The following is a 23,322-nucleotide window of genomic DNA, read 5'->3' as shown; positions in this document are numbered from 1 at the left end:
GGGCAGGCACACACACACACACACACACACACACACACAGGCTTTGGGGGAGGGGGTGAGGAAGGGTCCACATCAATGCCTCATGTCTCTGCACACCCTCCTCCCTTTTCCCCAACAACCCCTCCTGCCTTGGCCTGTGGGGACTTGCTCCCCTTAGATCTAGGAATTAACTCCCTGCGTGCCCTAGGTGAGTGCAGCAGGTTCATATGCAAATATGGGGGCCTTTCCAGCCAATCTTGAAGAGACGATTGGCTCTTGGGCATCTAGGAAGGGGCTGAGCTTCCAGGACTAAAGCCAATGAGCTTGTGCCCAGGGCCAGAGGGGTGGGGCTAGGGACTTTTAAACCACTTTCCAAGGGGGCCCATGGGCAGTGCTGGGTTTGGTGGCCCGAGCCCAGTCCCAGGTCAACATGTCTCTGCAGAGGATGGTGCGTGTGTCCCTGGAGCACCCCACCAGCGCCGTGTGCGTGGCTGGTGTGGAGACCATCGTGGACATTTACGGGTAAGAGCCAGAGGCCCTGGAGGTTTGTGGGTCCTTGGGACCGATGCCCAAGGGCCCTCCCTCCTTGGAGCATGTAGGGGCCAAGGCCTGGCTGCCCATTCCCCTGACTTGGCCTTAAAACAACTGCCAGTTGGGGATACTTGGACCCTTGCTTTTATCCGCTGAACTAGGATGAGGCTGGGGACAGAAAGGCTGGAGGGATGCACAGAGACTCACGGGGGCTGAGGTGGGTCTTGGGGATTGGAAGCTGCAGATGCCATGGGGCGCTGGGCAGCTTGTTCAGAGATCCTGTAGGCTGGGCTGGGGGTCTGCCTGGTGACTCCGGAACAAGGTGAGGTGCCCACTTAAACCCGCTGCCCCTTAGCGTATGCGCTTGAAACCGCATATGTCATTTTTTTAGAAAGATCCTATCTGCTTGTCTAACATTTCCGGGGGTGGGGAGTGGAGAGGTCACTCTAAAATGTAAAACTCTATCATCTGTTCTGAACACAGCCCTCTGGCTGGGTCTTGCTGTGGTCATCTCAGTCTGATAGATGGGCAAGTTGAGGCACAGAGAAGGTGAGCCATGTATTTGAGTCACACAGTAACCAGTGGCAGAGCTCAGATCCAAAGCCACCCACTGGCTTGCTCAGACCCTCTGCTTCCAGCCAGATGCCAGCTATGGTCTCAGATCCCTTTACCCCCCTCTCTCCTCCAATTGTTCCTGGGCCTTTATGGTTTAGGAGGTGGAGCCTTTCTCTGTGTGTCTCTCTGTAGGCAAAGAGGGCGTGGCTAGGGGTTCAGGAGCCAGGCCCTGGCTTCTAGGATTTGAGGAGTCTGGTCTGGAGCTCAGCTTTGGACGGAGGGTGGGGGGAGTGTGTGACCCCTGTGACCAGGGTCCCCTCTCTCCTCAGCAGCCTCCTTGGCCTGGACCTCCTAGAGACCAGAACCACCTCCACCCTGCTGTGACCATCCCAAAAGGGTTTTCCAGATATGTCCCGCTAAGCCCTACCAGGCAAAGCTACCTACTCCTGGAAAACAAATATCCTAGAATAAGAGTTTAGAAATGGAAGTGAACTGATCAGGAAGCCCAGATGCCCCAGATGAGAGGGGCGGAGTGGCTCATGATGGGAGGAAACCACATCTAGAATGGGTGGAGCCCAGCTGGGAGCTAGGTGCTGAAGCCTGGCTGAGGGCAGGTGGGCTGGGTCAAGAGGGAAGGGATGGGAGGGAGGAGGGAGCCATGCCAGCTGGCGCTGGGGCATCTGGCTGGCTCCAGCCCTGTGTGCCCGTGGGAGTGACTCACCCCCCTGACCAACTCGTGCCCATCGGGCAGATAGGTCTCCAGTCTGACCTGTCCAGGAAGCTGGGCTGGCTCTCCCCCACAGAGCTGCTTCCTGGGATGGAGGAGGATGGAAGAGGGCTTGAGGCAGCCGGTGGTGGGGCGGGCTGTTGGCAGATGCTCTGGGTGGTGGGTCACGGGGAAGCCTGGGAGAAGGGCAGCCATGGGCTGCAGCATCTTCAAGGGGAAGATCCATGGACCCCAGGGAGCAGCCTCCCCGTCCCCAGGTGGTGGAGACCCGCACCATTCATCACCTGTTTTGTTGGGTCCTTGTGCGAGCTGGACCTAGAGACACACCCAAGGGGCCCTGTCCCTCCCGGGGTGGGGTGGGGTCTTGGAAGGCTGGCGATGGCAGGGGTGATGGACAGTCCTGGGTGTGGCCGTGGGTGTGGGAGCTCCACAAGGCGGTGACTTTCCAGCTGCCTGACCTTGGCAAAGCCAACGTCAGCGAGGACTCACACTTTCCCTGGCCAGATTTCCCAACGAGCCAGTGCCGTGTGCTGTCACCCCTCCATGTCATAGGTGAGGAAACTGAGCACAGAGAGGCTGAGTCACTGGCCCACGGCCACTCAGCATGTTGAACACTCCACTATGAATAGACTCCAGGATCACCAAATCCTCCAGGCTCTGGCTGGCTTGGGGACGGGGACCAGCCCGTGCTTCCCTGGGAGAAGGAGCAGGGGGCCGAGCCGTCGGGAAGGGTCCTGGAGGAGGTGGACAGCCAGAGCTTTGAAGGGCAAGCCTAGGCCACTCCTAGGGCCGTGGACTCCCCTGTCCTCTGCGTCCCCCCAGTGAGGTGCAGGGTCTGGCCCCCAGGCGGGGGTCTTGGAAGGGTGGAACTCCAGAGGGAGAGAGGAGTACACGAAGGGGCTGAGCCTCGTGGAGCCCCTCCCACCCAGGGCTCTTGGTGCTGTCAAGGTGGGGTCTCGGGCTGGGAAAGCTGGCTGGCTGGCTTCTTGCCACCCGGCAGACTCATGCTCCCTCCCAGCTGACTTGGGGCTGGGTCCCCAGGTCCACCAGGATGGGCTGGGGCATGCGGCTGGGTGGATGCCCTGTGGTCATGGCTTGCCCTGTGGTGGACCACCCGTGAGATTTACCACCGGCACTGGCCCCACGGGTGTTCACCTGCCCAAAGTGACCAGCTCAGGGGGACGGGATGAGTTAGGAGCAGTGTGGGACAGGACACAGACAAAGGGTCCATCATTACTGGAGAGAGAGAGGCCGAGGCCCAGAGGGGCAGGGACTCACCTAGAAGGGGTCCTGGGGTCCCCAGGGGGAGCTCCCGGCTGGCAGACTTGATCCATGACCCCAGAGCTCTAGGTGAGTCCACTGAACGTCTGTACCCCATGTGCAAGGGACCCCAGAACTGTCAGGGCTCATCTGCCAGGCTGCAGAGAAAGCTGAGCCCAGACGTCTCTAAGAAGGGACAGCCTTGACCTTGAGGGTGACCTTGAGGGCACTCACCTTGCAATGACCTCAGGGAGCAATTCCTTGGAAAGGCCAGAAGGCAAGGCCTTAGTCCACCATTTAGACCCAGTGGGAAGATCGTTGTATGTAAGCATTTATTTATTTGGTGGCACTGGGGTTTGGGCTCAGGGACTTTGCTACCATTTGAGTCACATCCTCAGACCTTGTGTTTTTAGTTTTTGGTGGTTGTTGTTTGTTTGTTTGTTTTCCTTTTCGGATAGGATCTTGCGATTAAACCTAGGCTAGCCTTGGACCTCCTCCTACCTCTACCCCTCCAGTAGCTGGGAGCAGAGGCATACGCCAGCAGTCCTGGCTCCATTGGATGTGTCATGGTAGGAAGATGGCTGCCGCTGGCCTCTTTTAAGGAGGATCCTTCCTTCCGTTAGCAGCTTTCTGTTAAGGAACCACGCCTGGGATGAGCTGGCGGCCTCTTCTTCTCTCCAGTGGAGGTTTTCTACCTCTGGCTACACAATTTGAGTCATCCAGGGTCTTAAAAAAGTATTGCAGGCTGAGGAAGAGCATTTGCCTGGCATGCATGAGGCTCTGGGTTTAGTGCCCAGTGCCTCAAAAGAAAAAGAAACAGCTCTCGGGTCTCCCTCAGAGAATACGGCTCACTGGGTACTGGTGGCTCACACCTGTGAGCCTAACTCCTCAGGAGGCTGAGGTCTGAGGATAGAGGTTGGCAGCCAGCTGGGGCAGAAAAGTCCAAGAATGAGACTCTTATCTCCAAGAAGCCAGAAGTGGAGCTGTGGCTCAAATGGTAGAGTGTCAGCCTCCAGTGAAAAGGATAAGGGACAAAGCCCAGGCTCCGAGTTCAAGTCCTAGGACCAGCGTGCACTCATACACAACACACACACACACACACACACACACACACACAGTGTGGCTCATGTCACCTGTCGGGGGTCCCTGGGGTCTGTGTCAGGTTCCTGAGATGCCTGTTCCCAGCCTGGGGCTGGGAACTGCTGGCCCCAGTTGGGAAGGAGAATGACTCAGATGCCCAAAGGCAGCTTCCTGGAGCCAAGAACCTTGGGTTTTGCTCCTGTCTCTGTGGCTGTGTTGTTCTGAGCAACTCTCTGCTCCTGTCTGGGCCTCCCTGGAGTTGTCCTTATGGTCTGGGGGTGTGGGGTGGAGGGAGACCAGCCTAGCCAGGCTTTCTGAGCAACCCGCCCTTGGCTGTGCGGCCATCGGAAGGGGCTCACTGGCAGCACTGTGGATCTGGCCTGAGGTTGGCCAGCTTTGAGGTGTCCCCATCCTGATTTGGGGAGAACTTTCAGATGCTCGCACTGGAGGGTTTATGGTCCAGGAAACACAGATGCCTCAGTTCCCACAAAGCCTCCCTGCTCCTAGGCTGGCTGGAGAGCCCTTGGGCAGTCCTGTGTGGTCAGTTCCGCCTATGCCAGGAGCACTGTCTGGATTAAAGCCACCCACATGCCATGGTGGGCACTCGGCCCCACTGGCAGCCTGGCCCTCAGGAGGGTGGGTGCCCAGGGGAGACTCTGGATGCTTCCCTTGTTGCCCAGGAAGTGGGAAGTCTGGATCCTGCTGAACCTGATGCAGGCTTTTCTCCCCGCAGGCTTTAGTCATCACAACACAGGGCTTCTGTGTCAGGCCATGAGAGTAGACTTGGAGTCTGGAGCCCCCTACTTTCTCTGCAGCCTATCTTCTGGGCCTGGGTTTCCTAGCAGTGAAATGAGGCCATGAGTGGCATTGTGCTCACTCACACCTTCCATTTCCTCCTTATCCCCACGGGGCAGGTGTGGACTCTCAGGCGGTAGGGTGGGGGTGGGGGGGCGCTGCTGTGGGATTTGAACCAGGGCTGCCTGGCCTCAGGAACCACAGCCTTCTTACCCTGGCGTAGTTCCATTGTGCGGCCTCCCCTGCTAGGAGCCATCCTTGGCTCCACCTGAGTCTCACCTTGGATCTCTTGGCGTTTGGGACTCAGCCCTTCCCTCAGAGCCCTCTCCTCCAGGAAGCCTCCCCAGCCATCCCCGCTTGCAGCCGCCTCCTGTGCCCAGCTCCATAATTGACTATAATAGTGTCCTTCCCACCCTGATCAGTGAGCCTCGGGACTGCCCGTGGGGTTGGCTGTCATTATACCCTGTTACCGGCAGAGACTGGGCCGGAGGCCCGGTGACTGAGTGTCACCTGCTGAGGCGCCACCCGCCCCGCCTCCACCTGCTTCCACGTTCTGGTTCTGAGGCCCTCCTTCCCCAGCTCGGCCCTTGGGAAGTCACCCACATTGGAGCCATGTCCTGGCCTGGTGGAGGCTTCTCCTGGCTTCCCTGGGGCCCCCGGTCTCTCTCAGAGGACACGGGCTTCAGTGCCCCACACCCAGGGCATGGTGCCTGGAAATGAAGGGGCTTCCACACCAGACACCCTCTCATAGGCACCGGGACAAGGCCGGGGGGTCCCCTCAAGAGCTTACTAGCTTCCTCAGTCACTTCAGCCACCCCGGGGGAGGGGGGCTGAGGCCTCTGTCCTCCATGTCTTTCTGTCTCGACTTCCTCTCCATCTCTCTGGGTCTGTCCGTATGTTTTGTTGCAGTGCTGGGAATTAAACCCAGGCCCTCATGCGTGCCAGGCAGGCGCGCCCTGCCCCTCCGGGTCATGGCTCCATCTCTGTCTCCGTGTCCCCTGCCCCGCCTCTGGCTCTCTATGTCCCCTGATGTGGGCTGGCCCGCCCTCCCCTGGGCAGCGCAGCCGAAAGCCAGCCGTCCCCAGCCTTGGAGGCCCCGTTGGAGGGCCCAGGTGTGGGGCTCAGCTGTCAGGCTACGTCTCAGAAGCTTCTCCTCATCCTGAATTCCACAGACACAATTAAGGATCGCTCTCTGTGGGCATCTGCCCCGGATATCACACGAGCATACATTTATATGAAAACAGTTACATGTCACGGACCAATGCCAGGGCCCTGGGCAGTCTGGGCTGTTTTTGTTTTCTGCATCTGCTTGGAGGCAGATGGCACTCGGCTGGCCCCGGATCCCTCCCCACGCTCCCTGTTCTTCCCAGGTCTGTCCCCGAGGGCACAGAGATGTTCGAGGTGTACGGGACCCCGGGCGTGGACATTTACATCTCCCCCAGCCTGGAGAGCAGGCGGGAGCGCGCCCACAACCGGCGGTGGCATTTCAACCAGGGGCTGGAGATCATCGTCCTTATGAACTCCCCGAGCAATGAGCTCAATGACAGTCATGTGAGTGGTCCAGGCCTGGGGGTTGGGGGGAGGTCCCCAGCCCCCCCACTTCCTGTGGGTGGACCCCAGGAGCCAGGCTGTTGGAAGATCCCAGCTCTGAAAGTCACGAGCTGACCCCATACTGTGTGTGCTTGGGCCAGTCCTCGCCTATGTCTCTGAGGACAGAGGTTGATTAGACGATCTCTGTGCTCTGAATGGAGGACAGAGTGGAGACTGAGGGGCAGCCCTGCCCTTTTTAGTGCTGTTTCTCCAAGGGGCTTTGCTTTCCCATTCCACCTCCTCCTTACCCTATTTGTGTGGTATGGGGGGGGCGGGGAACTCCGCATCTGTCTCCACATCCCCCCTGCCCTTAGCTGAAGTGGGGAGCCTGCAGATGAGAAAACTGAGGTCGCTCAGGAGGTGAAGTGTCTTGGCCAGACTCACAGAGAGCCCCCAGAGGTGCCGCCTGCCTCCTGCCCAGGCCACTCAGTCCCACAGCTAGCACCCACCTGCTGCTTCTCTTCTCTCCCTCCCTCCCCCACCCTGAAATCGGGCAGTCCCCGGGGCTGAAGGCAGGGCCTCCCACTTGCCAGGCCAGTGCCCCCCCACCTAAGCCACACACCCAGCCCTTTGTTGTTGTTGTTGTTTGCTTTAGTAATTTTTCAGATAGTGTCTCATGCTCTTTCCCTGAACCACCCTCCTTGGAGATGATTCTTAAACCCTGCTGAGTCTAAAACTCATCCTTTGGCCAATGATAACATTGAGAACTGCCCCCCCCCCCCCCCCGCAAGAGAGCTGGGGCCGCATCAATCACACAGGAGCTCCTGGTGGGGCTGGGGAGGAGGCTCCCCCGGGGTCTCTGGAGGCCATCTGTGGGCAGGGTGCTTGGCTCCAAGAGACTATGAGCCACGTCTCTGCAGGTACAGATCTCCTACCATGCCAGCCATGAGTCTATGCCCCTGGCCTATGCTGTGCTGTACCTCACCTGTGTTGGTAAGCAGAGCTCGGCTGAGGGGGTGGCGGGGGACAGGGAGGGGACGCCTGAGAAAGATCCTAAACCAGATCTTTTTTAAAGTAGTTGTGTGTGTGCACACATGCATGCGTACATACATGCTGGTCCTGGGGCTTGAACTCAGGACCTGAGTGCTATCCCCAAGCCTTCTCAAGGCTGGCTCTCTACCCCTTGAGCCACAGCTCCACTTCCAGCTCTTTGGTTGTTAATTGCAGAGAAGAGTCTCACAGACTTTCCTTCTTAAGCTGGCTTTGAACTGGGATTCTCAGTCCTCAGCCTCCTGAGTAGCTGGGATCCCAGCCCCAGCCTCATTCTCAGTTCTCTAAGAACCAAAGACATTTTGTAGGTGGAGGAAGGTTGATTCTGACCCCCAAATATCCCATTGGTGTTTTAAGATCTCCCCCTGTTTTCAGGAAGCGTGCTGAAGCAAGGTGTGTGTGTGTGCGCGTGCGTGCGTGCGTGTGTGTGTGTGTGTGTGTGTGTGTGTGTGGTGGGGGGTGGGGTGGGGTCTAGCTAGCTGCTGGGCTGAGGCTCAGGGTAGCCAGGCAGTCAGGAGGTGGCAGAGGCCAATTCCTGTCCAGCCCCCACCCCCACCCCCCACTCACAGGAGATGAGTCAGCTTTATAGAGGTGGAGAATGTACCAAGTGACTGAGCTCAAACCTGGGGTGGGCCGCAGACAGCAAGGGCTCTGGAGGTGCAAAAGAGGGAGCAATCACAGTTGCCTTCCTGGAAGATGCAACCTTTGGCTACAGCCAAAGAGGCTCCCAAGGCCTCTCTCCCCATCCTACAGATGGGTCCCCCACTTCTGGGTGTGTCTGCTGGGAGGGGATGTAGCTTAGACTCACCTGCTGCCTCCCCATCCCCTCAAAGACATCGCCCTGGACTGCGACCTCAGCTGCGAGGACCGGCAGGACCGGAACTTCATGGACAAGGTAGGTCTGTCCCTGGCACCCCGACGGCGGGAATCTTTAGCAACAAAATGATCACCAGTTCTGAGCCCTGGAGAGGCCTTGGTTTGTTTGGGGGAAAGTTCCAGATTTCTTATCTAAACAAAGAGCTGGCAAACTTTAATAAATAAAGCCGGATGGTGAGATTGCAGTCTCTGGGGGCCATGCTGTGTGGATTCTCCCATGGGGGAGGGGAAGCAGCCACAGTTAGCGTCTACACGGATCACGTGGCTGTGTCCAGTAAAACTTTATGTATAAAAACAGACCCTGGGTGGCAGTTGACCCATGGTGTCTAATGAGCGGGTATCTAGATGCAGCTGGGAAGGACTCTTATCACGTATGAAGCTCTCAGAGATCTTTGGAGCCAACTCTGGGGGCAAACCAAGAGCGTTTGGGGGCTAAAGAGAAGGGCAGGGGGGCCTGGGAGGAAGGGGTGCAGAGGGAGGGTGTGGTTGGGGTCAGAGGGGAGGAGGGAGGAGGGAGGGGGAGCAGGGGTGAGATCTGTGGACTTGGGCTGCGGGGAGGAGGCCGGGTGTGGCTGCTGCCATCCCAGGCTGCGTCTTCTCTTGGGCAGCGGCAGTGGGTCTGGGGTCCGGAGGGCCATGGCGCCGTCCTGCTGGTGAACTGTGATCGGGACAACATGGATGGCAATGGTCCGGATAACTGGGATGAGCACGTGAACTGCCTGCAAGGTGAGGGGCGGGCCACCGTGAGGGCCTTGTCCAGGACCCCAGGATTAGAACCCAGAGTTCCAGGCCCCCCACACAACAGCTGGTCAGCTGGCCGCTGACCTTCCCCATGGCCCTGGGGCCAGCGGACCTCACACGGGGACACACTCCAGGCACAAGGCGCCCACCATTGTTTTCCTCCAGAGCAACACGAGGCTAAGCTTGCTCGAGCACCTGCCATGTAGCAGGGCCTCGCCCTGTCCCCCCAAGTTCTTCTTTAACCATTTAAGTGGGTGTCATTGCCAGCAGGGTGCTGGTGGCTCTCTCCTGTCATCTTAGCTACTCAGGAGGCTGAGATCTGATTGTATTTTGAAGCCAGCTGGGACAAGACAGTGGATGAGACTCTTATCTTCAGTTAGCCACCAAAATAGCCAGAAGTGGAGGCTCCAATGGCAGAGCACTAGCTTTGAGGGGAAAAAAGGCTCAAAAGCTAGCACTCAGGCCCTGAGTTCAAGCCCCAGGACTGGCACTGAAAACAACAACAAGAAGCAAGGGTGCTGAGGGTCAGGGGTCAGGAAACTCCCCTCAGTAACAGAGTCAGTCTGTGGCTGCCCCTGCCAAGCCCAGGTCAGGCCTCCTTCCCTCTGCCTGTACCTCTGGCCTGTGTGCAGGCCCAGGGCCCCAGGCCCTCTCAACTGCTCCTCCTCTGCCTGCCTTAGACCTGGAAGACATGTCCATCATGGTCCTGCGGACTCAGGGCCCTGCTGCCCTCTTCGACGACCACAGACTCGTCCTCCACACCTCCAGCTTCGACGCCGAGCGGGCCCGGGTCTTCCACATGTGCGGTGAGCCTGGGGAACCTTGTCCACCTCCCAGCCTCGGCCCGGCTGGGCGGCTCTGGAGGGACTTGGGTCAGGCTCTGGGAGATGCCCTGGGGAGAGAGGGGGTCATAAGTGGGGGCTTTGTGTGTGTGCATGACAGTCCTGGGACTTGAACTCAGGATCTCAAACTCTTTCTTCCTTAGTTTCTTAATCAAGGCTGGTGCTCTACCACTTGAGTCACACCTCCACTTCTGGCTTTTTGATGGCTCATTGGAGATAAGAATCTCGGGGATTTTCCTGTATGGGCTCTCCTTAGATCTCAGCTTCTAGAGTAGCTAGGATTACAGAGCTACCAGTGCCTGGCTACAAATGGAGTCTTTTTGTTGGTGGTGGTGGTGGTCCTGGGGCTTGAACACAGGGCTTGGGCACTGTCTTAAAGCTAGCACTCTACCACTTGAGCCACAGCACTATTTCTGGCTTTTTCTGAGTAATTTATTGGAAGTAAGAGTCTCATAGACTTTACTGCCCTGGCTGGCTTTGAACCACAATCCTCAGATCTCAGCCTTCTGAGTAGCTAGGATTACAGGTGTGAGCCATCAGTGCTTGGCTTATGGAATCTTTTTAACGCAAATCTACATGCACATTTTTTTAATAGAAAACAGACTAGAATTAGCATAGCTGGCTTGGGATCATTTCAGTGTCGATTCTTAGTGAGGGAGCTCTTTCCTACCAGAGAAATCTGGGTCCTGGGATACCTTTTCTTTGTCAAGGCCCAGGGGACGGAAGATGTGGGGGTCTATAATTGTGTGTGTGTGGGGAGGGTGTTCAGCTCACATGTCCCTCATGCTTCTGAGAGGTCAGGGGTCAAGCTTCCCAAGAGTCACAGCTGCCCCTCCCTCTTCCCCTCTCCCTTCCCAGGACCGGAGGACTCATGTGAGGCCTACAGGTGTGTGCTGGGCCAGGACAAGGTGTCCTACGAGGTCCCGCGCCTCAGTGGAGAGGAGGAACGCTTCTTTGTGGAGGGCCTCTCCTTTCCCGACGCTGGCTTCCCAGGCCTTGTCTCCTTCCATGTCACCCTGCTGGATGACTCCAATGAGGTAGGGGTGGCTGGGCAGAGGGTGAGGAAGGACATCGCGGTGTGAGTGGCCCCAGGCTTCCTGATGTCTTTGCTGGGTGAGAGTGAACTCAGGGCTTGGAACTCACGAGGCAGGTGCTTTACCACTGCGCCGCGACTCCAACTTCTTTGGCATTTAGTTTTGAGTTAAGAATCTTTGTTCAAAAAAAAAAATAGAATCTTTGTTCAGGCTGGTCTCAGACCACACCCAACCTCAAGTCTCTCTCTCTCTCTCTTTAATGCGGCTATTGGGGCTTGAACTCTGGGTCTTATACTCTTGTGCTTTCCTTCTATACTCAAGGCTGGTGCTCTACCACGTGAGCCACAGCTCCACTTATGGATCTGGGGTGGTTAATTGGAGATAAGAGTCTTATGGACTTTCCTACCTGGGCTGGCTTTGAACTGCAGTCCTGAGATTTCAGCCTCCTTAGTAGCTAGGATTATAGGCGTGAAACACCGGTGCCCAGCTCAGGTAGTTTTCTTTCTTTTCTTTTTTTTTTTTTTCTTTTGGTCGGTTGTGGGGCCTGAACTCTGGGCCTGGGCGCTGTCCCTCAGCTCTTCAGCTCAAGGCTAGCGCTCTACCACTTGAGCCACAACACCACTTCCGGCCTTTTCTGCTTCTGTGGTGCTGAGGAATCGAACCCAGAGCCTCATGCATTCGAGGCAAGCTCTCTACCACTGAGCCACCTTCCCAGCCCCTCAGGTAGTTTTCTTAGGAACTGCAGAGTAGAACCAGGACTCCCATGGCCACTGGGCTCCAGGTGTGGCTGCCCTCCCCCCTCTCCTGCAGTATTTCTCCGAGTCGCCGATCTTCACGGACACCGTGGTGTTCCGAGTGGCGCCCTGGATCATGACGCCCAGCACCCAGCCACCCCTGGAGGTGTATGTGTGCAGGTGAGTCTGGGCCAGCAGGGCCCTCACCCTGGTGACCTGTTGCCAGCTCTGAGCCACTGCCTTTGCCTTGTCCACAGTGTGAGGAACAATAGGGGCTTCGTGGAAGCGGTGGCAGAGCTGGCCAGGATGGCTGGCTGCAAGCTGACCATCTGCCCGCAGGCTGAAAACCGCAATGACCGCTGGATCCAGGTAACCATGGCGATGGGCAGCCCCTGCCCTTCGGGCACGTCCTCAGGAATGCCGGCCTGCCCTCCTGGGGGAGAAATGCCAGGAGGACCCGGGTGCTTTCACCAGATTGCTCTTTCTAATCTGAGACCTACAGCCCTTGCTCCAGAACTTTCTGGAAGCCAGGTACTCTGCTGCTGGATTTGATACCCCTCAACTATCCAGACAGGGCTGGCACTGGGCTAGATGGTGGCAGTGTGGGGCACATGTTCCCTGCCCCTCGGCAGCTGAGCCGGAGACAACTCGTCCCCCTACATCTGGAGATATTTTGGTTCTCACTAAACCTCCTACAGTGCTCATGACCAGCCCACAGAGAAGCTTCTGGTCCAACGTGTCTCTAGTGTGGCACTGAGCAGCCTGATACAGTGAATGATGGTTCCCAGATCCCTTAATCAAGGACGTAGCTGGATTGCTAAGGGTACTAACCAATCTGCTGAGGAAGGAGAGGCAGCTCCAGGGGGTGTGGCCTCTGGAGGGTGGGGCCTTGGGGTAGGTCTCAGGGTAGAGGCCAATGGAGTAGGACCTCCAGGGGAGGACTTCTAGGGGGAGGAGCCTCTGGGGTAGGGGGCCAATGGAATGGGACTTTCAGGGGGAGGAGCCTCCGGGGTGGACCCCAAGGCCAAGTCCTTGAGGGGCTAGGCCAGCAAGGGGTGTGATCATCTGTGCTGAACCAGATCCCGCAGACATGTGAATAATGGCTTTCTGCTAAGTCTATGTAGCATCATTTCATCTTGACAACCCCTGTAATTACTCCCATAATTAAGAAACTCACAGGGGAGCTAACACTCAGGCTGCAGAGCTGGTAAGAGCAGTGCTAGTACTCCAGCTGCCCACTACCAGGAGGTTCAAGATGGGGGTCCTGGTGGAGGAACAGTATATGCAAAGGCCCAGAGGTGGAAGGTGGGGGAGGGGGAAAGTGTGTGCTCCCTCTGGTCAGGGCCACGGCAAGAGGTAGGAGACCTTGAATGCCAAGCTAATAGACTTCTGGTTCCTTGGAGATTAGTCTAGTGAAGCTGGGCCAGGCAGGATACTGGGGTGATTCAGCCTGGGTCTGGCTTCTGGCTCACTGGCTGTGTACCCCTTGGAGAAAAAGCTATACCTCTCTGTTCCTCAATTCTCTCATGGATTACACAAGGCTGTAAAAGAGCCTCTGCACAAATGTGTCCTGGTGATTAATAGCAGAGCCGAGGGCAGAGCGAGGGGGTTCTGGCTCACTGGCTGTGTACCCCTTGGAGAAAAAGCTATACCTCTCTGTTCCTCACTTCTCTTATGGATTACACAAGGCTGTAATTAATAGCAGAGCGAGGCAGGCTAGCGTGTGTCTCACTATCCAGGCAGTCAGTAGAGGCCCAGCATCCTGGCCTGCGTTTACCAGAGGGCAGGATGCTGCTCTTGGCCTTACCCACCTCTGGGGTCCCTCAGCCTGGCCAGCTAGCAACTACCCCCAAGGGCAAAACAGGCCTGAGCGAGCAAGCTGGCCAGGTGTCCACAACTAGCGTCTCTCTCGTTGTCAGGATGAGATGGAGCTGGGCTACATTCAGGCGCCACATAAGACCTTGCCGGTGGTGTTTGATTCCCCCAGGAACGGGGAGCTGCAGAACTTCCCTTACAAGAGAATCCTGGTGAGTGGGGTGGGGGGTTGATGTCTCTCCCCCCCATGGGGAGGGGCTGTGCCAGGGCTCAGGGACGGGCACCGGGAGACTCAGGCCTGGCCAGATTCGGAACAGCAGTGACACGTTCATCTCTGAGTTCAGAGAAGTCAGGACTAACTTTGTGGGATCAGTTTGCCCCCCAAATATCCCTTTGTGTATCCTTGTACTCTGATGGGCCTTGTCTGCAGTTCAAGTTCTTGGGCTTTGATTTGTTAAATCTGGCAGCCCTCGAGGGACACCTGGATGGTACAGCTGTAATGGCACAGTGACGCAGGCTCTGCCATAAGAGCCGTGTGACACGGGGTGAACGAACCCCCTCCCCCCAGCCTCAGTTTCCTCATTGTGGAGGCTTTGCACATGTTTGTGAAACCTCCATGGCGGCCTGTGAGCTGGCTGGGGGGGAGGGGGAGGAGGGACGGGTGTCCCCAGTGGGCCAGGGCCGCTGGGAGATAGTAGAAAGCAGACAGAGAAGGCAGTGGAGCGGAGGGCAGAGGAGACGGCGGGACCCCCAGTGGACAGAAGGGAGACTTCCTTGGTGCCGCAGGGAATAGGAAGCCCCTCCAGATCCCTACTGGGCCACCCAGGTGCCGGGCGCTGGGCTGGCCCTCCAAGGAGCCTCTGCCTGGGGGAGATGCCAGCTCCCCAGACGGTGAAGCTTCAGGGCTGTGTCTGGTGGGGGTACAGACCCCGCCCCCCTATGTCTTCTGTGACTGGTGTGTATGTATGTATGTGTGACCAGACAGGACAGCATTCTGAGGGTCTGAGTGTTTCCCAACTTGGGCACCTAAACACACATGAAATGTTGCCTAGAGCCAGGCACTGGTGGCTCACGCCTATAAGCCCAGCTACTCAAGAGGCTGAGATCTGAGGATCACGATTCAAAGCCAGCCTGGGTAGGAACGTTTGTGAGACTTATCTCCAATTAACCACCACCACCCACAAAAAAAGCTGGAAGTAGAGCTGTGGTTCAAGTGATTGAGAACCAGTTTTGAACAAAAACAGCTCAGGGACAGCACCCAGGCCTTGAGTTCAAGCCCCAGGACTGAGAATATGTATCATTTTGACTAGCTCAACACCCATCTTTGACTTAATATTTTTGCCCAAAGAATGGGAGGCTACTTTGACCCTACCTTTTAGGAGCTAAGAGCCCAGGCAGTTCATCCAAACCCTTCCCGTCATCCCGTCTCCGCCTGACTCAGTTTCCCCCACCAGGGCTTGGATTTTGGCTACGTGACCCGGGAGCCACGAGACAGGTCTGTGAGCGGCCTTGATTCCTTTGGGAACCTGGAGGTCAGCCCCCCAGTGGTGGCCAACGGGAGAGAGTACCCTCTGGGGAGGATCCTCATCGGGGGTAACCTGCCGGGGTGAGAGGCTCCGGGAGGGGGGCGCCGGCTGGAGGTGCTTGGGGAGGAAGGCTGGGGTGGGGCCATCCTGACCTTCCCTGGAGGGGCGGGCTATTCACTTACCCCAAAGTGTGAGCTTGCCCAATAAACAGGGACCCAAGCGATCTGACCTTTCATTGTACAAGTCGGCCCAGATGGCAGTAACATAGATGGACAGTCAGACAGACAGACAAACATTACTCTTGTGTGACACAGAACTGCTGTGGAAGAGGAAGGGAATTCTATCATAATGGTTATTGTATTTGTAGAATAGAACAAGTCCAAATCCAGCAAAGCTCCTTTAGGCAGGTTTTGGATCAAGTAATAGATGAATCCAGAGATGTGCTGTGGAGGGGACGGACTGCCCCCAAATTCATGACACCCAGAGAGGACATCAAGGCAGACTATGCCTTGGATACTTTTCAGAAGGCAAAGTAAAAAGGACGTAGGCTTACAAACAAAATGTGGAAGTTGTGGCTCCTTACAGGATTTGAACTCAGAGCTTTGCACTTGCTAACCTGAGCCATGCTCCTAGCCCTTTTTGCTTTAGCTGTTTTGTTTTGTTTTCAGGTAGGCTCTCATACTTTTCCCCTTGTGCCAGTCTCAGACAGCAATCCTCCTATTTCTCCCTCCAGTGTAACTAGATTACAGGCATGTGTCACCATACCCAGTTTGTTCTTCTGAGATAACAGAGCGTTGCCCTGGCTGACTTTGAAATGCATTCCTCCCAATCTTTCTCTCTTAAGTAGGCAGGATCGCAGGTGCAGGCCACGGAGACTGGATGCAACACATTTGTAGCCAGATACTGCAGACAGCTCACACGCTTGCCATTCTGTGTCTGCATAGAGTCTTCTTTTTTAGCTAAGTGGCTTTTCCTAACCCCATGGGCCTCAGGTCCAGAGGGCGCAGGGTCACCCAGGTGGTGAGGGACTTCCTCCACGCCCAGAAAGTACAGCCCTTGGTGGAGCTCTTTGTAGACTGGCTGTCCGTGGGCCATGTGGATGAGTTTCTGAGCTTCGTCCCCGCTCCAGATGGCAAGGTAAGCACTGGGTAGCATCCGGGACAGGAGCCGTGGGGGGGGGGCAGGGCTCAGCTGGGTCTATCTTCTGCACACAGGGCTTCCGGTTGCTCCTGGCCAGCCCTGGTGCCTGCTTCCGGCTCTTCCAAGAAAAACAGAAGTGGGGCCATGGCCGGGCCCTCCTGTTCCAGGGGATTGTCGGTGGGTGTCAGCCCTGGGACCCTCGGTGCAACTCCCTTGAGTTCCAGGGATGGGCAGGGCGGGTGTGGGGGAGGTGGAGGATCGGCCAGTTTGTGACCTGTGTGTTTGCACCAGGCCTCTGGGGTTAAATGTCTCGGATGGACATCGGAGTACCTTTGTTTGGTACGTGATGTTGGATCTGAGTCTGCAGAGAGCGTGGAGCCTCTGCTTCCCATCCTCCTTGCCTCCCTGGGATGAGTTCCAAGGTCCCATTGGGGCATCCTGGCATGGAGGTTTCAGTTCTCCATAGCTTGTCTGCTAGCTGTGGCCTGTGGGAAGGAGAGGAGCCTGGATCCCAAGCCTGCAGAGCACAGGGTCTCCTGCAGGGGGCGAGAGACTGCTGGTCAGCTGTGGGCAGGCACCCAGAATCCACCGTGGGGGGGAGGGGGGGGGAAGGAAACAGCTTTGTGTACGGGTACCTTTTGTGATTTTTTTTTTTTAATTTTATTTTTTTGTTATACTGGGATTTGAACTCTTAGTTCCTGGCATTTGCTTGGCTTCCTTACTCACTGCTGGTACTTTACCACTTAAGCCATGCCTCCAGTCCTGCTTCTGGCTGGTTAATTGGAGATAAGAGTCTCACAGACTTTCCTGCCCAGGCTGGCTTTAAGCCAGGATCCGCCAGGTCTCAGCCTCCTGAATAGCTAGGATTACAGGTGTGAACCACTGTGCCTGGCTTTTTGTTTTGGGTTGTTTTGTTTTGTTGGTGCTGGTCCTGTGGCTTGAACTAGGGCCTGGGTGCTATCTCAGCACCCAAGAGCTTTTTTGCCCAAGACTATCACTCTACCAGTTGAGCTATAGCTCCACTTCGGGGTTTTGGGTGGTTAAATGGAGATAGAGTCTCAGGACTTTCTGCCCTGGCTGGATTTGAACTGTGATTCTCAGATCTCAGCCTCTTGAGTAGCGAGGAACCCATGTGGGCCATGTGCCTGACTTTTACTTTTTCCTGGTTTTTGAACAAGGACATGGGAGGATGCCGAGGGGCAGGCTGGCCGGGCCTCAGCCAGTGCTCAAATCTACTCCCCTCCAGCCTGTGAGGCTGAGAATCCCACAGGCCTCTCCCACCGCAGGTCCCACCCAGTCTCCAAGCAAAAGGCCATGGTGGGGAGGGAGCCTCAGGGAGGAAGCCGGTGCCCTGGACATAATCCCCTCAGCAAGAAAAACCGAGAAGCTCGCTCATATCACTTCCCAAGTCCTTACCTCTCCACTGTACTGTTCTAGCACAATATAGACCCCACAAGGTTGGCCGGGACCCTCATCCAACCTTAGAGATCCTCAAATCCAAGCCAGGTCCCCAGAGCTCATACCTGGCATCCTAAATGCTTGAGAGGCTGAGATCAGAAAGATCTCACAGTTCCAGGCCAGCTGGGGCAGAAAAGTCATTCCCATATCATGCCAACAGGCAAAACAGAGCATGGTGGTGTGTGCCTGTCATCCCAGGTACGATGGAAAGTTAAAGAAGGAGGATTACAATCCAAGCATGCAACAAGCAGGAGGCGAGTGTAATACAGGGCTGGAGGTGTTGCTCAGCTACAGGGTGCCTGCCTAGCAACAACAAGGCCCCAAGTTCAAACCCTAGGACCGCCAAAAGTATCCTCAAATCCACATTTTACTTGCCAGTGAGGTGTGTGGGGAAGGCACCTGGCCTTTCCCAGGAAACCAGGTTTCTAGTGAACAAAGCTGGGACAAGTCAGCCAGAGCCAGTCCCTCTGAGCAGGTGGTGCACACAGCGAGCAGGTCACTTACACGAATCAGGCCCAGTCTTTGTGGGTCACAGTCATCAGAGTCTGGGAAGGTTGATTTCTGTCCACCCTCTTCCTACCAGGGCTGAGGCTCCAAGAGGGCAGATGCTGCCCCAGGGGGGAGCTGGGCCTTGTGAGGGAACCAAGGGGCTCCCAAGGGGGTAGAAGGATGTGTGTCCCTCTTTCCCCCTGCACTGCTCCGGAGCCCTGGGCTCTCAGGGCGCCCGTCCTAGCTGTGTGACTGGAGTCGAGTCGTCTGATTGTTCTGAGCTTGGTTTTCCTCATTGGCAAGGTAGAGCTGGCGATGCCTACCATGCTGAGGGAGATTTGGGTGAGCTGCCGAACCTCAAGCTCCCGGCCCAGGGCCTGATTGATCACAGCACAGACTGTCCTATACCAGGGACCCCGCCTCCCCTTCCTTGGCCAGCCCATCTTCACGGGCACCCAGGGGCAGGCATCAGGCTATACCCTAGAGAAGCAAGTCAGAGCCTGCCGGTGGTAGAGTCCCAGGACCAGCTGGTTCACTGGGGGCCTCGGGAGGTTGGGTTGGGAGCAGCTGACCCAGCTCCTCCATTAGCCAGAGGCTGACTCAGTGAGCAGCACCCCAGGGGGCTTGTGAATGACCAATTAAAAGCATCATGACTTCCAGTGAACTCAAATAAAAATCTAAAGGTCATTGCTCAGCGGCCCTGGGACCCTTTCCCCTCCCTCAGAGGCTGGGCCCGCCTGAGACAGGCAGAGAGCAACTGACTCAGCCCAGACCAGCAGCTGTGAACCCGGCCTCTGTCTGGCTGCTTCCTGCAGCAGGGAGCCCTCCTGGAGGCCTGGTTCTTGCCCCACCATGTCTGTCTGTCTGTCTTTTCCACAGGAGAAAGGCGGGTCCAGACCATCTCCATCAACCAGATCCTGTCGAATGAGAACCTCATCAGCTTTAACAAGTTTGTGCAGGTAGAGAGGCTGGGGCTGTGAGTGCAGGGTGGACGGGTGTGGGGATCAGAAAGGGTAGCACGTCTAAAGGTGACAGATGGGCATAATGGACCCAGGCAGGAGGCCTCCAGGGGCTTTCTTTGCCCTGTGCCACTCACGCGTGACCACCAGAGGGAGATGTGACCTCAAGCGCAGTTAAAGGGCTGGGCAGCCGGCACGTGCTGGTCCCTGATGTAGTTGGAAGTCTTCAGGGACACCAAGACCACCAACACTAGGCCAAAAAAAGAAGCAAGGACACCCAAGTCACTGCTGCCCACTGGGGCAGGCTTCCGCAGCCAGGGGAGGCCATGGAGGGTGGTAAGGGGGCAGAGCCAGGAAAGATCACACCAGTGGCTCCCACCGGACTTCCTGATGGATGCACCGTGAGAGGTCCCGAGGCTGGAGGGTGGCAGCCGGCCTTGAGCCCTCCACTGCGGGCTGAGGTGGGGGCAGTGACAGGCAGGGAACCCCTCCTCTGGAAGTGGAGCAGGCTGGAGAGATTGTAATTAGGAGTTTATCTTGGGGAGCAGGGTACCGCTTTGCCCACAGCGGCAATCCTAGCTACTCAGGAAGCTAGGAGAGGGAGCACTGCAAATCCCCATCTCCAATTAGCCAGCCAAATGCTGGACTAGAAGCAGGTAGTAGAGTGCCAGCTGAGCCAGCTGAGCAAGCTCAAGGCCTTTTGTTAAAAAAATAATAATTTATTTTTGGTCCAATCACATGTATACACTTATTAGATATCCAATCAGAGAGGCAAACTTGCTGAACTCAGTCTTATTAAAGGCGGATTGAAATTTGGGGCAGATAGAAATCTGGGACATATCAGTATATAGTGTTTTAAACCATGAGATGGGGAGAAGATTCCCCCTAAGAAGTGAGGGATGTAGAGAAGAGGGTCAAGGATGGGACATTCTGGAACATTCTCACTAGTAGCCCATCTTCTGTGGGTGGGCATTTCTTTTGACCCAGAGGTTAGTTTGTGAGGACGGTGGATCTGTAGAAGGGAACACCTTGCCCCTCCTGGGCCACATGTGAGCCCCCAAATCCCCCCCATCACACACTGGCCCAGTCACCCCAAAGCCCCTCTCCCACCTCCAGAGCTGCATTGACTGGAACCGCGAGGTGCTGAAGCGAGAGCTGGGCCTGGCGGACCGCGACATCATCGACATCCCGCAGCTCTTCAAAATGGAGAAGAGGAAGGCCGTGGCCTTCTTCCCAGACCTGGTGAGCCTCCAGTCCCCGGGCAGGGGGGTCCTGTCAGAGGGAAGAACAGGGGAGTCCATGGAATGGTCAAACAAGGTCCCTTGTGGGAAGCCCCGGGTATCAGAGGAGTGAGGGGTGTCGGACCCCCAGATCTCAGCACTGGAGACATCCTACCACAGACGCAGAGATGGCTGAGGATTGCCCCCGCTCTCCAGGAGAGGGGATGCTGGCCATCATCTAAGGACACGTCCCACTGACCAGTCTGTGTGATAGGAGTTGAAGGGAGGCTCCCACCCGTCATCCTAGCTACTCAGGAGGCTGAGGTCTGAGGATCGTGGTTCAAAGCCAGTGTGGGCAGAAAAGCCTGTGAGACTCTTATCTCCAATTAAACAGAAAAAAAAAACAGTTGGACAGTGCTCAGGTTCTAAGTTCAAACCACAGTACTGGGAGGGGGGAGAGAGAGAGAGAGAGAGAGAGAGAGAGAGAGAGAGGTGGGGGGAGGGAGGGAAGGAGGGAGGGAGAGGCACTGCCAGCTTCAGTGGAGATCCAGGAAGACTGCACAGGAGACGTGGCCTTTGATGGAATCTCAGGGACATTATAGTATCCTTTTTTCACTGACTTTTTGCCCTGTCTTTCAAAGCCTCTTGTTAGCTCCCTTTCTTCCTGCTTGCTTCAAGGCTTTGTAATCACGTGTCTGCTCCCAGAATAGTTCCTGTTTCTCCCTTCCCCTCCCCTTCCTTCTCTTCTCCTCTCCCCTCCCCCCTCCCTTCCTCTCCCCTCCTCTCCCCTCCTCTCCTCTTATCTCTTCTCTCCCCTCCCCTCCCTTCTCTTCTCCTCTCCCCTCCTTCCCCTCCCTCCCCCTCAACTCTTCTCCTCTCCTCTCCCCTCCTCTCCTCTTATCTCTTCTCTCCTCTCCTCTCCTCTCCCTTCCCCTCCCCTCCCCTCCCCTCTCCCCTCCCCTCCCCTTTCCCCTCCCCTCTCCCCTCCCCTCCCCTCTCCCCTTCCTTCTTCTCCCTCTCCTCTCCTCTCTTCCTTCTTTTCCTTTCCTTCTGTTCCTTCTTTACTGTACTGGGGCTTGAACTCAGGGCCTCATAGTTTCACTTGGCTTTTTCACTCCAAGCTGGTGCTCTACCACTTGAGCCACAGCTCCACATTTGGCTTTTTGGTGGTTCACTGGAGATAAGAGTCTATTGGATTTTCTTGCCCTGGCTGGCTTCGAACCATGATCCTCAGATCATGAGTGGATCATTATCATCTCAAGATGACAGGTGTGAGCCACACTGGCTACAACCAGGATTTTCAAGGCTGCCTGAAAGCCTTTCTCTCCGGTCTTTCTGGGTGGGTGGCGCAGTGGGGGAGTGAGGTGAGGGGCTGTCTCTGACCAGGGACCCCCATTTCCTGCAGGTGAACATGCTGGTACTGGGGAAGCACCTGGGCATCCCCAAGCCCTTCGGGCCGCTCATCAATGGCCGCTGCTGCCTGGAGGAGAAGGTGCGCTCGCTGCTGGAGCCGCTGGGCCTGCACTGCGTCTTCATCGACGACTTCGCCCCATACCACATGCTGCATGGCGAGGTGCACTGCGGCACCAACGTGCGCCGCCAGCCCTTCAGCTTCAAGTGGTGGCACATGCTGCCTTGAGCGCCGTCCCCTCCTCCTCCCACGTGAGGCGGGGCCTCCTGGGGGGGGTGATGGAAACTGAGCCAGGCCCTGTGAACAAAGAGCATCAGGTGACCCCAGGCTCCACCTGGCATGCCCAGGGTGACCTGTCCCCTCTGAAGCCTTTCCCTACACACGTCTGTGCCCTGCCTGAGCCCCGTTTGGTTCTCAAACATGAATCCTCTTGGTCTCCCCCAGAAGGACCTCGTTTTTGTGAATCAACATGATAAAAAGGGGACTCCTCTTCCAGACCCCTAAAACCCTTTGGGGATAGGTTCATTTGGGGAGGGGGTATCAAGAAGCATCCTGACCCCGAACGTCATGGCCTGTGTGTGTCCTAACGAATGCCCCAGGACTCTGCTTTGGCCTGACCGTCCCCTACCTGGCAGGGAACAGATGCTCCACACAGGACAGGAGACCCTCCCCTAGGGAGGCCCCGAACCTCCCCTAGGGAAAGGCCCGGGGCCCATTTAGGTGGAAGTTGTGCCATGGGTCCCACTCTGAGCTCCCGGCCAGATGTTGAACTCCGTGCATAGTCGGTACCTCTAGATGTGCGTGGAGGGAGTTTGGCTTTATAAACTCCCTTTTGTGTGACAGGTAGAAATACAGCATTGTCTGAAATCGTCCTGGAATTTTCTGGATAAGTGACTGGGTGTTGTTTGGGGAGACTGGGTGCTAGGGTGAGATGTGCCCCACACAGGGCAGTCACTGGTAGGCCTACCTGCAGGAAGAGGGTCCCAAGTGATCTGGCCCTCCACCTTCTGCTGATCTCTGCGTGGATCCATACCCTGGCTGTGGCAGAAGCTGCCCAGAGAGACACTGCCCCAGGAGTCACCGATGGCTCCTAGAGGGACAATCCTGGGATGAGGGAGTCTGATGTAGGGCGTGGCTGAGAGGGGCGTTGTTGTGGTTGGGGGCGTGGCCATGCGGTGGGCGTGGCTCTGGGCACAGGGCGTGGTTGCGTGGGGCTTGACTCTGGTCTGGGGGCGTGGCTGAGTGTGGAGTGTGGCTAGATGCTGGGCGGGGCTCCTCATGGGGGCAGGGCTCTGAGTGTGGGGCATGGCTTTCTCAAGACCCATGACAGCTGCACGTGGGTTCTGCGTGGGTTCGGTGGGGTTTCCATCACTGGTGAATAAATCCACAGAGGCGCAAGCAGCATGGTTTCACGTGGGCCCCTTGGACTTGGAAAGAGACAGTGAGGATTGGGGAATCTGTGGCAGCAGAACCATTCGCTGGCCTCTCCCCACCCCGCCTCCACCCCCCACAAAGTGTTTGGCCTTCCTCAGTTGGCATTTGGATAAGATTGTGAAGCTGCTTTGTCTTG

At 56.7% G+C, this 23,322-nt stretch overlaps 1 protein-coding gene across 1 annotated transcript; it reads left to right on the top strand.

Moving 5' to 3' along the window:
• The first annotated feature begins 409 nt into the window (after window positions 1-409).
• Window positions 410-21,980, top strand: Padi3 (peptidyl arginine deiminase 3). Its single transcript, XM_070037831.1, has 16 exons — window positions 410-501; window positions 6,298-6,478; window positions 7,378-7,450; window positions 8,341-8,402; window positions 8,992-9,109; window positions 9,805-9,930; window positions 10,825-11,003; window positions 11,811-11,914; window positions 11,992-12,103; window positions 13,654-13,761; window positions 15,004-15,155; window positions 16,068-16,212; window positions 16,290-16,392; window positions 19,042-19,121; window positions 20,238-20,363; window positions 21,747-21,980. The coding sequence occupies exons 1-16, from the start codon at window positions 410-412 to the stop codon at window positions 21,978-21,980; spliced, it is 1,995 nt and encodes a 664-aa protein (XP_069893932.1).
• Window positions 21,981-23,322: the final 1,342 nt, after the last annotated feature.

Source organism: Dipodomys merriami, unplaced genomic scaffold (assembly GCF_024711535.1).
Source record: "Dipodomys merriami isolate MVZ:Mamm:240054 unplaced genomic scaffold, mDipMer1.0.p SCAF_28, whole genome shotgun sequence".
NCBI lineage: Eukaryota > Metazoa > Chordata > Mammalia > Rodentia > Heteromyidae > Dipodomys > Dipodomys merriami.
The sequence above is the reverse complement of the archived record's forward strand: the minus strand, read 5'-3'. Positions and strand labels throughout refer to the sequence as shown.